Raw genomic sequence first — 16218 nt, forward strand, 5'->3', positions numbered from 1 at the left:
TTGTTAGCCATCTCCCATAGCTTAGGACACGTAACTATTCACAGGAGGCCAAGCTTTGGATTTCTCCAAATGTTGCAGTGTGCATCGGGGCGCAGTAAGAGCAAGACTCTGCATTTAACGAGGTCGGAGGGTGGTTTCTCTTTTAACCTTTCCAAAACAAGCATCATTGGATGGAATATGTTTGTCTGCCCTAAACTGTAGTCGTTAGCATATGAAGCTAACTACCTTACTGTATACAGTAGGCCTATAAATACACCACTAACTAATGTTTTATTATTTTTGTGGGGGTTGCTGGAGTGCAGGAGCAGAGGGTTGTTTAGTTGAATATGATAGTCTGCCCGACTCATTGATCCTTTATCTGACTGATTTGTGCAAGTTTGAATCTATGGCCCCAAACTTGGCTCTGAAATATCAGCAGCCTATCTTTGCATTGATAAATCCATGGCGCTGTCCGTGGTGCTGGAGTAGCAGACGTTTTTGTTTTGGATCTATATTATTAAGGCTGATATTTAAAGATAAATGTGTTGTGAATCAAATGGCCCACTGACTATCTGACTATCCAGCTCTACACTGCAATGCTGTCTCTTTATTTCCATGTCTTCCACATGGATCGTCAGACTGCTAACTTCTTTGCCTGGGACCTCTTTTACAGGCTTTTTGTTTTAAAATGAGTCAACTGGAAAAAAGAAACGAATTCAGCCGAAGACAAAGTTGTTAGCTCATAGCTACAGATGATAAACTCTGTTAGCCACAGTTGACATTTCAGCTTCTAAATTGACGGCAGCCGGCTAAAAATTAAAAGTTGTTCTGACTACTTCTGCCTGAAGTAAAGGACCAATTGTTTGAAAAATGACCACGAGTTGAAAATGTACAGAGAAAGGTTTTGGCTGACCTCTTGACGCCATCAGATACAGATTAGTCCAAACAATTTTGCCTGTTCTTCGCTCACCTATATGCCACAAATCCTCTGTTACATCTAAGTACACGTTGTACATGTAAAGTGATGTACTGCTTTGTTGTCACCCTCATAGATTACAACAACGTTTTCAATCATTTTACAGATATGGTGCGATTTTCTACTCCGGGCTATGACGCCACGACACTGTCTTTTTGAAGTGCACATTGTTGTGCACGTGTGTGGGTTTGCCTCTGCTTTAAATATAGTCAAGATGACAGGCATAGCATTTACCTTGATGTTTACTGCTTTGAACTACTTGGCATTGGCAATGCCTGGGCTGGGATTCACATAAGAAAGAGGCCTATTTGAACAAGCCCATCTGGGGAAAATACCAGAATGACATGGCTGACACACACACAGGCTTTGAATGGTTCCTCTCTGAGCAAGTGATGAGCATGAGACACCGCAATTCAAATGTTGCAAGTAAAACCCAGAAATGGGACCTTTCTGTGTCTTTGAACATCATCCATTAGGAAATATGGTGTTTCTCTCTCTCTCTCACACACACACACACACACACACACACACACACACAAAAGACACAATTCATTTAAGACATTCACCTGACTGTTAAGTTTCTGCACCTTACAGTGTGTGATGTATAAAAGGGAGTTTAAATGGGAGAGCAAGGTGTCACCTGTTATATTTAATCTCAGTGTAAGTGCAATTCTATGAGATGGCAAAATCAAACCAACTAAAGAAATATACCAAAATGACATCACTGTACTTTGAATCCAAATAGACAGACTTTCAAACTTCAATGTTGCCTATATGAGAGCTTTGTTTCATTACAAATGTTAAAGATAAGCATGGAAATAGAGCATTTAAAAAACCCAGATTAGGCTAAATCTTTCCCTCACGCACATCTTCGAATACCACTTCAGGAATAACAATAACAGCTGGTGAATCTGATAAAAACAAATAACCAGAACACCCAAATGTGTTTTGTTTTGCATGCATTTCGCTCAGCATTACAGTTCGAAGCTAATCCTCCAAAACCTTCCCAAATGGAGCTGCAGCAACAGACTTGCTCAGATATTATTATGAATAATTTATTGAACCCCATTTCAAAGAGCCGAGCAAAAATCCCGACTATTTTCGGTGTAACGGTATCACGCGTTAGTTAAGTCTGCAGGTACACATTGCAGCTGTTGGTTTCTTGTACAGCAGCAGTGTAAACCGCATTAGCCTCTCGCTGATATCGTTATAGAGTGATTGGTATGTGGTCCACAGGCTCAGTGTGCTACTGGGCTTCTGTTTGCCCAAACATATTACAATCTCTGACTTTTCTGTGTCCAGCTATGGTGTTGTTGCAGGTATACACACGCAGATTCAAGTGTGTGTATTTGGCAAGAAAGACCTACTAACACCGATGCATGTATATTTAGATTGCACACACAGAAAACATGTTAATATGTTTTGTGCAGCCTGTGGGTGCAAGCAAATATTTAAGCCAGATATCTCTTTATCCCTGTTCGCAACTCACATGCACAAGCATGGATGTCTCTGCTCTGCCATCTCAGGTAGTGCACTTGATCATGACATTTGTTTAACATTCCTCATCCCTCCCTCTCTCAGCGACACGGTGAAGTGCCGCATACCTCTTTCTCCCGTTGTTTAAACACGCTCTCGCCGCTTTTCCATCTTTTTTTTATTTCTTTTTTTTATTAGAAATGTGAAATGTGTCATGGAGGCAAACACCGGAGCAGCGCAGGAGAGGAGGACAGATAAGCCTGGCAGGACTCAAGCCGACTGCTCGAACATGTGTTACCCCGAGGAAGTACTTACTGGTGGAACACAAAGGCGTGACAGCGTGTGCGAATATCGCCAGTGACCATACGAGTGACTTCAGTGCGTTCCAGAATTCGACTGCTTGTGGGTTTTTTTTTTTTTTTGTGATGAATCGATGCACGTCAAACCTCCCTGGTGTGATAACCATTAGCACCGGCCTCGCTGGAGGACGTGACATGAGTTGTGAAATCCTAGTGTGTGATGGGGTAGTAGTGGCTGAAATGTGTGAAAATGTTTCCATTTGCGCAGAGTTCAAGTGAAGGAAAACAACAGGTGCCAAAGTCAGGCGTTCCTTCAAAGAGCAGGTGAAGATTGTGTCGGGTTCTTGGGTAGACATTTTCTTTTTTTCTTCCTTTTTCTTTTCCATCTGCTGTGGCGTCAGGGGAATACGCTTGCTTGGATGAGTGTGGATTTAGATTTGGCTGACAGGTGGGTGACCAGGGTATCTCATATGAGAAAGAGTGAACAGGGCTCTCTTCCAGTTCACCAGAGAACACGACAGATACGATCGTATGGTTGACTTAATGTAGGGACTGATTTTCTGGGGATTAACTTCCGGAGCCACTATTTCTTTCTTTCCAATAATAAAACCACTCGCCGGCAGTCACGATAAAAGTCTCCCACCATGCGTTACTCTCGCGTCCATCTTGCATTCGTGCTACAGTGAGCACCGCAGACGATTCTTTCTTGTATTCAAACCTGAATGCTGCAAGATAAAAATGGTGGTCGCACCATTTTTGTGCCCTCTGGCAGGCGTAAAAAACTGAATGTGGATTCAGAATAATTCCTGGTAAATGAGGAGGCAAGTGTGCAGAGAGCATGACGTGAAGAGTGTCACCCCATGACATATAAGGAAGGAACACATTTTCATAGTTTTGTCTTTTTTTTTAAGGAACAAAAACAGCGTAAAATAACAAAATGTATTAATAATTTCAGTTTTGCAGCATTATCATACACAAGGCATGGCAAATAAGAGTTTTTGGGGATGCTAAAAAGAAAATTGTTGAGTCAGTTTGAGTGTGTTCTGCTTCAGATTTTGTCTGTGCGCGTCGCCTGGTTGGCTTTGCTTTTTGAAGGTGGGGTGGCGTCCGATGCGGCACCGGACCCAGGCTGGACAGCAAGCTCGTTTTTGTTCTCCCCTTCACATTGCCAACTCCAGCTGTCACACAGAGGGACAATAGAGAAGAGGAGGGGGTGCTCTCTGAATGGAAAAAATAAACTGGAGAGCCCCCCCCCGTCACACAGCCCCCCTCCCCAAGACTCGTCATCTGCATTTGACAGGACCCCCGTTCTCCTCTCTTCACCGCCCCTTTTCTTTTTCTTTCTCCTTTTCTCTCCCTGTGCTCTCCATAATCCCCCTTTCTCTCTCGCTCTCCCTGCTAAGTGCAGCTGTTGCTCTCCATTGGATCATTTTTTTTTTTCAGACTGATTGCTAATTAGGATAGCTTTTTGGTGAGTTTTATCTTTAAAACTTGTTAAACTTGCAATTTTCCTCTCCTTTTTTTTTTTTCCTTTATTCCTGCCGATCTTAGAGGGAAGCAGAGAAAAGACGTAGCCAATTATACACCATTCACTTTAGGCTGAGCATTTTTCAGACTGCACCCAATGTCCCATGCAGCATTCATATAGTTTACAACTACTGTACTGTGCGGTAGCCTCTTATAATAGTGCTCACTTCAGCTTTGAATGCAAAAGCCTACTTTGAAGAATAGACTGCCCCATCTCCCTTATTCTGCTCACATAACTGAATCCCTGGGAGAGGGAGCAGAGGAAAAGGAGAGCCTGAGAAAACAGCAATTCACACACCAAACACAGAGACCCCTAGTAGCTCAACAAATGAGTGTCTAGCCCTATGTCCATTCATATCGCCCCTCGGCCCGCAAGCCTATTAGCCAGGCATCGCTCCTTGAACATTCACTGTCGACAACATGTGGAGGCATCGCTATAGCAACCAGTGGATATGACATGTGCAATGGACGGGGACTCCTGAGCTGCTGAATATAAGGAGGGGCTCAGCCTTAACTAAATGATCGCAAAAAACCCAACCCCACCACCTCCCCATCTCTTTTCATTGGCACAGAGGCGCTGAAAGGACTCACTAGTGGGGCTTCTGCACATTCTTCCGAGGCTCGGAAAATCAGGCGGGCATATCCCACATTCTTCTCCCTTTTCTTATTCTCTTCGAGTCTCCCTTTTTCCCCCCTTTTTTCTTCATCTTCGTGTTGAAGCCGCGGTCTTTTGTTGGCGCTGGGGGACGCATGGGACCCTCGCAGGGGAACTTTTAGAGAAGCGGACTGAGTGGGCGGCCGGGACGCACAAACGCTTCTTGGAGCTGCGGCGAGCGTCAGTGGTTAAGCACGCTCTCTGGAATACAGGACACAGCATCCTCCGTTTGCCGCGAAATGTGCGCTCTGCCCCGCGACATGGATTTAGGTAATTATCTCCAGGCTTGAAACGTGTAACTGTGCTGTTTTTTCTTTTTATTTTAATGTTCCGTGTGCAAGTTTCAATGCGACAAATGCGTAAAAGGTGCCTTAAATGACCGGCTTTGACTTGCCATTAATTGTAACATCACGTCGAGAGCTGGTTTCCGGTGTGAATGAAAATGAGTTTTAGTGTTTTGCAGAATATTTTCGGAGCTCTGGTTTCATGTTTTCATTTTGTTTCATCCTCTCTGCTACGATAAGCTGCTGGAGGACGAATCTCCAAAAGCTTACGGGATCAAATATGATCGAGCAACGGGAAAAATGGGCTGTGCACCCACATATAGTTAGTCAAAACGTAAACTCGTCGAAACAATCCGGATGAAAGTGGTTGTTGAGCCCGATGGTTTGCTTTGAGCACATCTGGCTGCAGAGGACAAAGTTTATGTGCAGGTTCACCCTGCCCGGTGCTGCCCGGCTTATACAGCCTGAAAGCTGGTAAATCCGCTATGTCTTTACATAGATTATTCTATTTTAATAGTGTTTAGTCCAAAAATAATTACCTTTATCTAATTTATATTGTATTATTTTATTGTATGCTTAGATGTATTTCTATAGCTGGATTACCCGGCACATTTTCTGTTGCAGGTTTTATGGTAATATGAGTTTGTCCATATCTAATTGCTTTATTTTTTATATCCGAAATGAATCCTTATTTTCAAAGGTTTATAGAGATTACAAATTTGTCTGAAAAATATTTCTGACTATTGCCAGTGTTTTTACAACATTTCAACAATTTCATTGGTGTTGCCAGTGTTTTCTTAGATCTATGAAAAATACATTTTGCATTTCATGTGTGATCTTTGGAGTTTATAGGGCTATCAGTCACATTGTATTGCATATAAACTACTTTAAATGTACAGCTTCAAACTTCCTAAATCTTCAATTGTAGCTGCAACTTTAAAAAAACAACAACTTAAACAACCTTTAGAGTCGAGGTTTGGCAGTTTGTGTGTTTGGGAGGATTTTCTTGTACTTCTTAGAGGTATTGTGATGTGACTGAATGGGTAGCCAGCCGCCCCAACAACACCTCTCCGCCTGACCTTTCCTCTATCATTTGAATAATCCAGAGCACCGAAATCCATCTGCCCCTTGTCTCCTCTCAGATTGGCTAATTCACCACACAGGGGCAACATGAATAGAAGAGAGAAGCAGAAGAGGGAAGTCTGTAAGAGGCAGAGAGTAATAACTTCACTGAGTGTGGATCCTACACATATAGCAGTGGGGGACACGATTATAAAAAATAAATGTGCTGTGTTTGAAAATAATTCATCAAGGGAAACACATCTGATTCTTTATTTCATGGCAGTATTTCATGTCCATCTTAAATTTCAGTGCATATATCATGCTCTAACCTTCAGTTTAAAATATTGTGTAAGCTTTGATTTAACAATGTGTGTGATTTTCTTTTTAAATGTAATTTTTATATATTAATATTATTCAGTGTTTCTGTGTTTTTAAATATTTTAGATAGATACATCTATGTTTTAAGACATACTGTAATTATAGTAAAATAAAAATGATTACAAAAATACATAAAAATATGTATTTTTAAAAGCAAAGGGCCAGAACTCTAAAGGGCCATGAAGGTAATTCTTCGCCTCACATCTCCTCCTTTTTCCTCCTCCTCTTTCTCTCTCCCTTTCTGTATCTCCTCTGGTTTCCTTCTAACACGATTACCGCCTTCAAACACTCTTTTATGCTTGCAGTGCGTTTCAAGTCTGTCAGAGTGGAAATGCTTTTTTTATTTTTATTCATTTCAAGGTGTTTACTTAAACAGTAAGAGTAGCCACAGATTGTAGAGGGCCACGTCTCGATTAACTCGATAAGACTTTTTTCTTCTTCTACAGAATAGAGAAAATAATTTAGTTAAAGGGAATAGCTTGGGATGAGGAGTTGTCAGGGAGAGCTGAACCAATAGGTCTATAGGGGGCACTTAGGTTTCAGAGTCAGCAGTCTTTAACGACTACTCCAATGTGACATTCTGTGTCTACAGCGCAAAAAATGTTGAATATTAAATACGTCTAATGAGGGTTTTTAAGGTGCTTTATATTCAGTCTTCTATTGGTGTGGTTATTTGAGAGAGGATACTGCCTGAAAGGTTTGCATTCTCAACAAGTACTCATGGAAATTGACTATATATTCATTTGATCACTGAACAACACGGACAAGTCATTGGATTGAGGCCATGCCTCCCCTCTGTTCCCATACATGAGCCTCTTCAGACCTCTCAGTTGTTGTCTAACCTCTTAATGCTTGATTAAAACTACATGCTCGAACCACAGCAATTGCAATCAACAGCGAATGTCGTCAGGCCCAACACGGTAATCGAAAAGACCTTGGCAGCCGCAACATCCGCTAAAACATTGGCAATTACGAGCCACAAGGTCAAACCATGTTACTGGTGTGAGCTGAAGTGTCTTGTTTTGAAAATGGTATAACAAGAAGTAGCCATCCTTCAGCCGGCCCATTAGACCCCTCGGGCTAAATGTCAGAGCTCTGCCATTTTTCTTTTTCATATTGTAAATTTGATTCACTTCACCCATCAATCTTTCAATCTTGCATGCAGACAATTAGGAGCCTGCTGATGTTGGTTCTCTGTTATTGATATTGCCCTTTTGCAGATGTATAGCTATTGACATGTATGCAGCTGATAAAAATAGATCAGAAACAGTGGAGAACTGGCTTTTACAGAAACCCCATGGTTTTGTGTTAGTCATAGAGGACAGTGAGGACGATTTATGTGAATATAAATATGCTGTGAAAATAGCATCGTTCTGTTTTTGAGGGTTAAATACAAAACTAACTTGGCACAATGTCTGTAGTTTATGCAATCAGCAAAGAAAATCTTGAACAGTAGCTACATTTTAGGTATCATTAATTATCCTTCCAGATTAATGCTCCTAATTATCGCTGTTATGCTCTCAAAATATTCTGCAGTGGGGCCCACAGGGAATTTATCATTACAGTAAATGGCCATGAGTGGACCAATTATCAACACATAGGCCACTTCTTTAACCTACGCTGATAAAAATCTCTCAGAGAATATTGCAGCCCGTTAAAAACAAGTCTGCCACAGTGAGACAAAGCCTACTCCTTCCTGTTTGAATTAACATGCAGTGTGGGTGTGAATATTTCAAAAGCCTTTTTCTATTCAACTGGTGGTGGATGTATGAAGGTCCAGTCTGGGCAGCCTGTGTCTCTCCGGTCCTGGTAGCCATTAGCTGTGCGGCTTGGGCCAGGGCCTAATCCATCCAAACTCAGGACCAGAGGAGCTAATTAAGCACAAGCTCTTAGTATCCCCACCTCCTGTAGCTGCACAGTGCCAGCCCACCCCATGCCAGCACTAAATGGGGTTGTAAATATCTATATTGGTGCATAGGTTGGAGGCAGCACTGGACTGGGGCTGGTAATAGGGGTTGACTCAGTCTGAATATAAGGCCAGTGTTAGAGCTGGCTAATGAGTGGGGCCGGTCAGACAGTGGTCGGGGGGGGGGGGGGAGGAAAGAGCGGGAGAGGAAGTGGAGGTAGGTAAGGAAACATTGTTGCGTCCACATTTTTCCACGGAAAAGTCGAGATAAGCCTTCAGCTGAAAGGTGAAGCACTACAGACCTGCTGTAGATCAAGAAAAGACTACATCAATCAGACGGTGTGTCATCCTTTACTGCTCTTGACAGTGTGTTCTCTCTCTGTTTGTGTGTGTCCTCCAGAGGGGCAGCCTGACCCAGATCCCGGTGGTGAAGGAGACCAGGGTGGAGTCGGGCCAGTTCCTGCTGCTCTCCGTCCTCTGCATGCTCTTCATCCTGGTGGCGCTGGCGGTGTCCACCACCTTCTTCTGCGTGCGCCAGCGCTCCCACCTCCACATGAAGGAAAAGCTGGCCAGCCTGGGGACTGACACCAGTACTGATGCCACTGCAACCTATCAGGTGAGACCAGCCCCCTCGCTGTGAGCCAATCAGCTTCTAGTACACTTAGCCATGCGCTCTGCCATTGGAAGAACACACACTCTGTTCGAGTAGGGTACATTTTCTGATTGGTTTGTGAGAGTGTTTGTTAATGTGTGTAGATGTTTGAATGATTCTCGTCTACCTGCTTTTATGACATTTTTAAGTGCTTTTTTATCGTTCAGTGCGGTAGTTGTACATCACAACTCACCTTTTTATGTTCATTTACATTATTTTTATGTTCTTTATTTGTTGGATTTTTGACTTATTGCACCAATAGGTATTCGCTCCATCCAGTTATTCAACACTCAACCGGGCCTGAGAAGTGTGTGTGTGTGTGTGTGTGTGTGTGTGTAAGAGAGAGTGAGATTGAGAGAGAGAGACAGAGGAACGGCAGCCACTGTGACCTATTCCCTCTGTTCCTCCAGGGCCGTGGACAGCCTGGGCTGTATTGATTTTCAGCGCTGGGGCTCAGCTGTGCCCAGCATGGCACTCAGAACATATTTATCTGCATGTCGCGTTAACATTTTCAATATTTAATCAGGTTTTCACAGGTCTGCTCTCTCCATCCAAAATGGGAGATGTAATAGTGTTATAAAGATGGCCACAGATAAGCAAAAGAAAAAAGTATATATATATATATATATATATATATGCCTTTTTCAGATGTTAAAAATATATTTCTTTTTTTTAATCAAGCTTAGCGTCTGTCCAAATTGTAGGTTTCTTTATGGTACCTGTTTTTTCTCAATATACCTTTAGAGATGGAATAACTGCTCTGTCATGTGGGTGTGTTCTCAATGTTTGACAGATGGTTGTGTGTTAGTGTGCTGTGGGAGAGAGATATTGTTAGATGACAGCGCATACTGGAGACGTTGTTTCCTCTTGGCCTGTTTTTGTTCTTATTAGTAGTCTGAAAGAGGGGGGGAAACAGGGGAAGCTGTATTCCCTCTGCTGGTGCTCCTCTCTGGGCTCCATGTGTCTGTCCTCTGGCCCTCTTTGGTGCTAACTGCATCTCTCTGCCTGCTCCTGGGACGATTTCTCGACTCCGGTACAGCACGGCGCTTTGCAGAGATGTTGAGAAGTGGGATGAATTATGAGGTGGACCTGGATATTGCCCCAAGACCAAGGCTCAGGGCACCGCTTCATGGTTCCAATCATTAAAGTCTGACGGCGGGAAAGCTGATCCAAGACCAGGGCTTAGAGGGGCCTGTGCTCCAGAGGGAAATATCACTATGATAGATCATGAGATAGCTTGTGCTTTCACGAGGCATTTTCTCTGCTCTGCCCTCGCTGTTATTAACTGAGTGTGCAAATGATGTCTGTGGAGATGACTGGCTTTGCCTCCGAAAACCAAACAGGATGGGGTTTAGAGATTATGAATTTAACATAGAAAAACCAAGTGTGACCACACCTTATGGAGGGAATCAGGCAAAGTGCGCCACTCTTACTGTGTTTGTTCGTGAACACATTTATAAGATTGCAGAAATCTGCCAATATATCATTTTTTCTCTTTCTTTTTCATTTTGTTTATAATGCTTAGTCTTTGGATTTTCAATGCCCTGTCTCTGCACTGAGGCATGATGGGAGAAAAGCTGAGTCACTGGGAGAAGTGTAATCTTTTTTAGCAGTGGGCATTTTAGCAAGCCTCAGAAATTTGGAGATATCAATCACAATAGAAAATTATACTTTACAATTGTGCCAATGCATTTTTTTTTTTTATCTCCTTTGGTTCTCTGTGGTTATATACATTCACAGTGGAACTCCTATTTGCTTAATGGATAGATTATCCTTTCTTTGCAAAACAAAAATCACAATTCTTCTTTTTAAGGAAGTAGTTTTTGCTCTATAGGACCTGACCTGTGCATAAACTAAAAGATCCATTCTTTAACAACGAAGACAGATGCTGTGTGGCAGCCAGGTGGGACATACTGAATGTATTCTGTAAATCGTGTAGAGTTCCTCAACCAAGTATTTTTTTGACATAATTAGTATAAGCTCCATAATCCACGAGGATAAGCCATTAATCTAGGCAAGTGAGGACAGATCAAGTCAGCCGAGATACAGGATTTTACAATGTGCATTTACAGAACTCAGCCCCTAAGAGCGAGGATAAGCACATAACCTACATACAACTATTGTCGTGTTCATGAAAAGAAGATAAAGAAACTGCATTTTTTGAAGAGCAGTGTTTCACCATTGTCTCCTCTAACTACCAGGAGCTGTGTCGCCAGCGTATGGCAATCCGCACATCGGATCGCGTCGAGCGGCCGGAGACCCTGCGCCACTCAAGGCTCAACAGTGTCTCGTCCCAGTTCAGCGATGGCCCTGCAGCCAGCCCGTCCACCCGCAGCAGCACCTCCTCCTGGTGCGAAGAGCCAGTGCCGTCCAACATGGACATCTCCACCGGTCACATGATACTGGTAAGTAACTTGCTTTTACTCAAGAGACAATGTGAGTAATGATTTTTGTGGTGGGAAAAGTGGGGAGGAGGGAAGTTGGTTGAAGTGTGTTTTTTTTTTTATTGTCAGGCCCTCAGAGATGCTTTGTGGCTCTTAGCATCTGGTTGTTACAACTAAACAACCACAGCATCACATGTCACTGACTATGCACTTAGTTTAGTGGAGTTTGTGATTCCAATGCTTTTGGTAAGAAAACATTAGGTTTGGGCTTGTGTACAAGATCATGGGTCAAGATCATCCTGCCGTGGGTTACATGGATTGTGGATTTGATAAATACATTTGAAAATACAAAATAGATTAAAAAAAAGTTGAAATACTGAGCTAAAATACATGGTTCAAACGTCTTCTGGTACTCCAAGCAGTGCAGTACCAATTAAATAATGTTACTGACCGAACCGACCTAAACATTGACAATTTGCAATTTTATGCAAAAATATTGTAACGATACGCTATTTTATATGATTAACTATATTAAATTCAATTGGTTGGGTTGAGTCAATGTTACTTGAGATCATCTGAAAGGGTCTTCAGGGATGCGTCACAGGAATAGGCTTTTCAGAGGTTTAATGTGAGTATACATCAGAGTCTGCTTTTAAAACTCCCAGTCTGTGAATATATAGGGCCTGTGCTGAAAACCAACAGCTTGATATCTCTGTTTATCTATTTGGATGTGTCTCTTTTTTTATTCCTCTCACCTCATTCCCTTCAAAACCTTGTTATCTTTGGGTTTTTTCTCCCATCACTCTTCCCGCTGTTTTCTCCCTCTTGCTTTATCTCGGCTCTGTTGTCTTCATTTTTTTCTCCCCTAACTTTTTCCTCCCTCAACTGTGTCATTTTCTCTCTTTATCATTTCGCCCCACGTCTCTCGTCATTTACATCTTTTACCCCCTCCGTCTCTCTTACTGATGAGAGCTGCACAAAACTAAAATATTGTTATCCATCTGATTGTCATTTGGATGTTCTGGAAATTCTGTTAGTTTTGTTTTGTTTTCGGTCGGAAAATGTTGCCAACGCTTCCACAAACACACAATGGATTGTTTTAATTTTGCACAACTTTCGCTTCATTCATTTGAGACAAGCTTGATAAAAGAGATGGATAGATGCCTTGCAGTGTTTCCATTAATGGAGGGAGCATTCATCACACTGCATGTCTAGCTTTTATATTGGTAGGCTATAATGAATGAGAGTGAATCTGAGTAATGCCTTGTATTGGCGGTAATAGATGGGTTTTGTTGCACTCGTCAAGGCTTGTTTGTGAAGCCCCTTTTGAAAACATTGACAATAGAAAAGCATTTAGCCCCACAATAACAAAAGAGACACTGTGAATCATTTCTAGGAGCTGTTATTATTAGCCATAGTTTCTTCAATGCAGACAGTGCGACGTAGAAAGCTAAACACTCAGGGACCTTTAATTCTCTTTCATGCCATGATTGACATGGAGATGTCCTATAGGGGTTCTTCTTTAAAATTCCACCGCCATCTCACATGAAACCATGTGTGAGATTGCCTTGTTATCACTGATCTCAGACCTATATTTTCCCATCTCAGCTCTCCTCTCCTCTCTTCTCATCTCATCTCTCTCTCTCTCTCTCTCGCTCTTTGGAGCTCACACCGTGTGGAGAAGGATGATGAATACCCAGCTTTCCAAAGCACAAATGCTGGGGGTCCTTATTGTGAGGCCCGATCAGATCATACACACACACACACACACACACACACACACACAACCACTATGAACTACGATGTTGCACGCAATCGTTCGAACCCCCTCAAGTTTTGAAAAGTCTTGCATAACGACTTTTCGACTTCAGAAGTGAAATTGGATGCCTCTGTGTGCTGAGTCCCCTGACACACCTCTGCTATCGTACATCTTCTATCTTCTCTCTGTTAAGCTGCTTGCGCGGCGCTACAACGTTACCTACTTAATGATTAAAAACCTCTAAAAAATGACTACCGGATGTAACACAGAGTTTCTTACTGTATGTGGCTGTGTTTCTGTGCTTATTGCTGCAATCTCTTCAGCACCATGGACAGCACTTAGAAGCCGTCCATGTAGAAGTCCACTGTAAAAGCTGTTTTTCCTCACAAGCATTTTGAGCAAACTGTCCATCCAACTTCCCTATACTGGAATACATATACCTATGAATTGTGTGCTCTGAAGTAAAACAGACTAAGGCATAGGAAAACAGCCACTGACCCACGCAACATGTTCTGCCCCCAGTGGCTTTTCCTCACAATTTTAGATTTAGATTATGAGCAAAAGAACAAATTTCTATTTAAGTCAAAACAATGTGTTCTTTTCATTTAGCTTGTTATTAGCTAGCACACAAAAGCGTACATGTTAACACCTTCTTTTTCCACCTCTCGCCGCTGTTTATCATATCATAAAGCTCCCTGTTCAAACTGTTACCAGTGTTGTTCCTTTTAATTTGACAGCGGAGCTTGACGGTAGTGTTTTACCTGTTGTGTCTGGCTCCCCTGGTTGTCCCTTCATCCTGATTTCACCCAGCACCCTCTGCTGCCGAGGAGACTGCTTAGGAAGGATTAGACATTGTTTCCCTGACACCCAGGCCTCCCATCCCAACCCTCTGATTGGCAGACATAATCCCCCCATTCACTAAACCTTCGTTACCCTGTCTCTGGAATACGCCATGGTCCACTGCCTCCCCCTAGGAACGGGAGGGCTTGATAAGGGCCTGCTGGCTGCATTGCATTAAGCAGCGAAAATATGAATTTGGAATGCAATCGATTCAGGGCATCGTTTGAATAGAATGGGAGGCAATTCAGAGTGGATTTATCAAGTACATGGAGATGTAATATTGGTAGGGGAGGTGGGATGCTGTCAGGCTGGCAAGCAGAGAGTACTTGTAGAGGGTGACAAGAGCATAGTGGTGACAGGCTCTGTCAAGTGGCCATAATGGCATGCTGTCATTTTCCTGGGAAGACAGCACTGTCTGTTTGCGTAGGCGATGCACACCAACACACATGCAAATATATATGTGTGTTTGCTGCTATTAGAGTTGACATTAACGAGATTTCTTTTTCATAATTGGTTTTTTTTTGCATGCATAGAAATTAAAAGTTCAGGCATGGTTCAAAGTACAAAAACAGAAATCGACGGTAATATTTCAGAAATGTCACTTCATGTCATTAATGGGCTCAGGCGGCACACATTGTGGTGTTGTGTTCTCTCATTATGCAGCTGCATTAATCACAGGAGTTGCTTTTACTCTCCTCAGCGCGGCCTTTAAGACCTGAGCGGCACCTTTGGTACCCCATCGAACAATTAACTTTGATTTCCATTGTCTGTAGGATTTGTAATGTTCTTATAAGTCGCCTAATATCCTCTGCGTGCAAGCGGGAGATGTCTGAATTCATGAGCCATCACAGGGTGATTGCCTATTATGTGTTGGACAAGCTTATTTGTGATTATCATCTAATGTAGGAATTGTATATATTCTGCAAAGAGCTGGATTACCCTTTTGACAGACAGGAGTGAATAAGTTGGATGTAACAATGGAGTGTTACCTCTCTGCTCAGCCTACCTATGCTGCCTTTAATATGGGATATAAACCCCAGCACATCTGGGTATCGCTTTCATTGTATTAGCCGGCTGATCCCTGACATCAGTTTATGAGTCTGTAATCTTCTGCCTCACACAATAGCGGACTAAAGCATTTAACCCCATTGGGAGGGGAGCCATGATACAGGAGAGAAAGCGAAACATGGCGCTGCGCTACAAAAGATCGTCTTGCCAGCTACAGCCTCTAAGCTCCCTACTTGCCCTGGTTTGGGAGAACACACACACACACACACACACACAGACTTCTACCCTTCCCCCCTCTCTTTTTCCATCTTTGTCTCTCTGGCGAATTCAATTTTGTCTTCTCCAAGCAAAGGCTTAAATGCAGACAATCTTATCAGTGTCTGTGCAAGCAGTAAGAGACGTGATTGAAACACCCCTGAAGTATTTCCAATGCAGACAAACCTTTCAGGAGTCTTAATTGTGCGTGATTTCTTTCTCCTCTCGGTCAAACACACATGCACAAAGACATAAACATTAGCACACCTTCCCCACCTCGATCTTCAGCAGCCTCCTCCTCACCCAGTTGTTACGCTGTGCAGCAGCGTAGAACAAAATAATGCTCCATGACACCTGATCAGAGCGTTAATGGAGAGATGCTGTTGTCAGGGGTTTAGTGTTTTTGCTCCAGTTTATATATTGGATAGCTCGTGGTGAAGAAAATGAAGTGAAAAAATAACAACAAGGTATCTCAAACCAGCTTTATAATGGTGAAGATGAATTGTGTCTCTATATTAAACCAAATGTGCCCACATCTTGAGATGAATGCAGTTGTCTTTCGCAGGGTTCTGGCTTATTATTTGCAACGTTGGCTAAGGTGGTTTCTGTTCTCCTCTAGTCATACATGGAGGACCACTTGAAGAACAAGAACCGTCTGGAGCGTGAGTGGGAGGCGCTGTGCTCCTACCAGGCAGAGCCCAGCGCCTGCAGCGTGGGGCAGGGCGAGCAGAACTCCAAGAAGAACCGCTCAGACACCGTGGTCGTATGTGAGTCCTTT

The 16218-nt window shown here is 42.8% G+C and overlaps 1 protein-coding gene across 1 annotated transcript in view; it reads left to right on the forward strand.

The window, feature by feature from the left end:
• The window catches only part of ptprn2 (protein tyrosine phosphatase receptor type N2), a gene marked incomplete at both ends in the record, with an annotated part of 111910 nt that overhangs the window by 80279 nt on the left and 15413 nt on the right, over nucleotides 1–16218 (forward strand). The window contains 3 exons of the mRNA XM_079181270.1: nucleotides 8943–9158; nucleotides 11396–11599; nucleotides 16060–16207. Of these exons, the coding sequence (XP_079037396.1) occupies nucleotides 8943–9158; nucleotides 11396–11599; nucleotides 16060–16207 (568 nt within the window). The remainder of the gene's footprint in view (nucleotides 1–8942; nucleotides 9159–11395; nucleotides 11600–16059; nucleotides 16208–16218) is intronic.

This window comes from Pholis gunnellus, assembly GCF_910591455.1.
Source record: "Pholis gunnellus genome assembly, chromosome: 20".
NCBI lineage: Eukaryota > Metazoa > Chordata > Actinopteri > Perciformes > Pholidae > Pholis > Pholis gunnellus.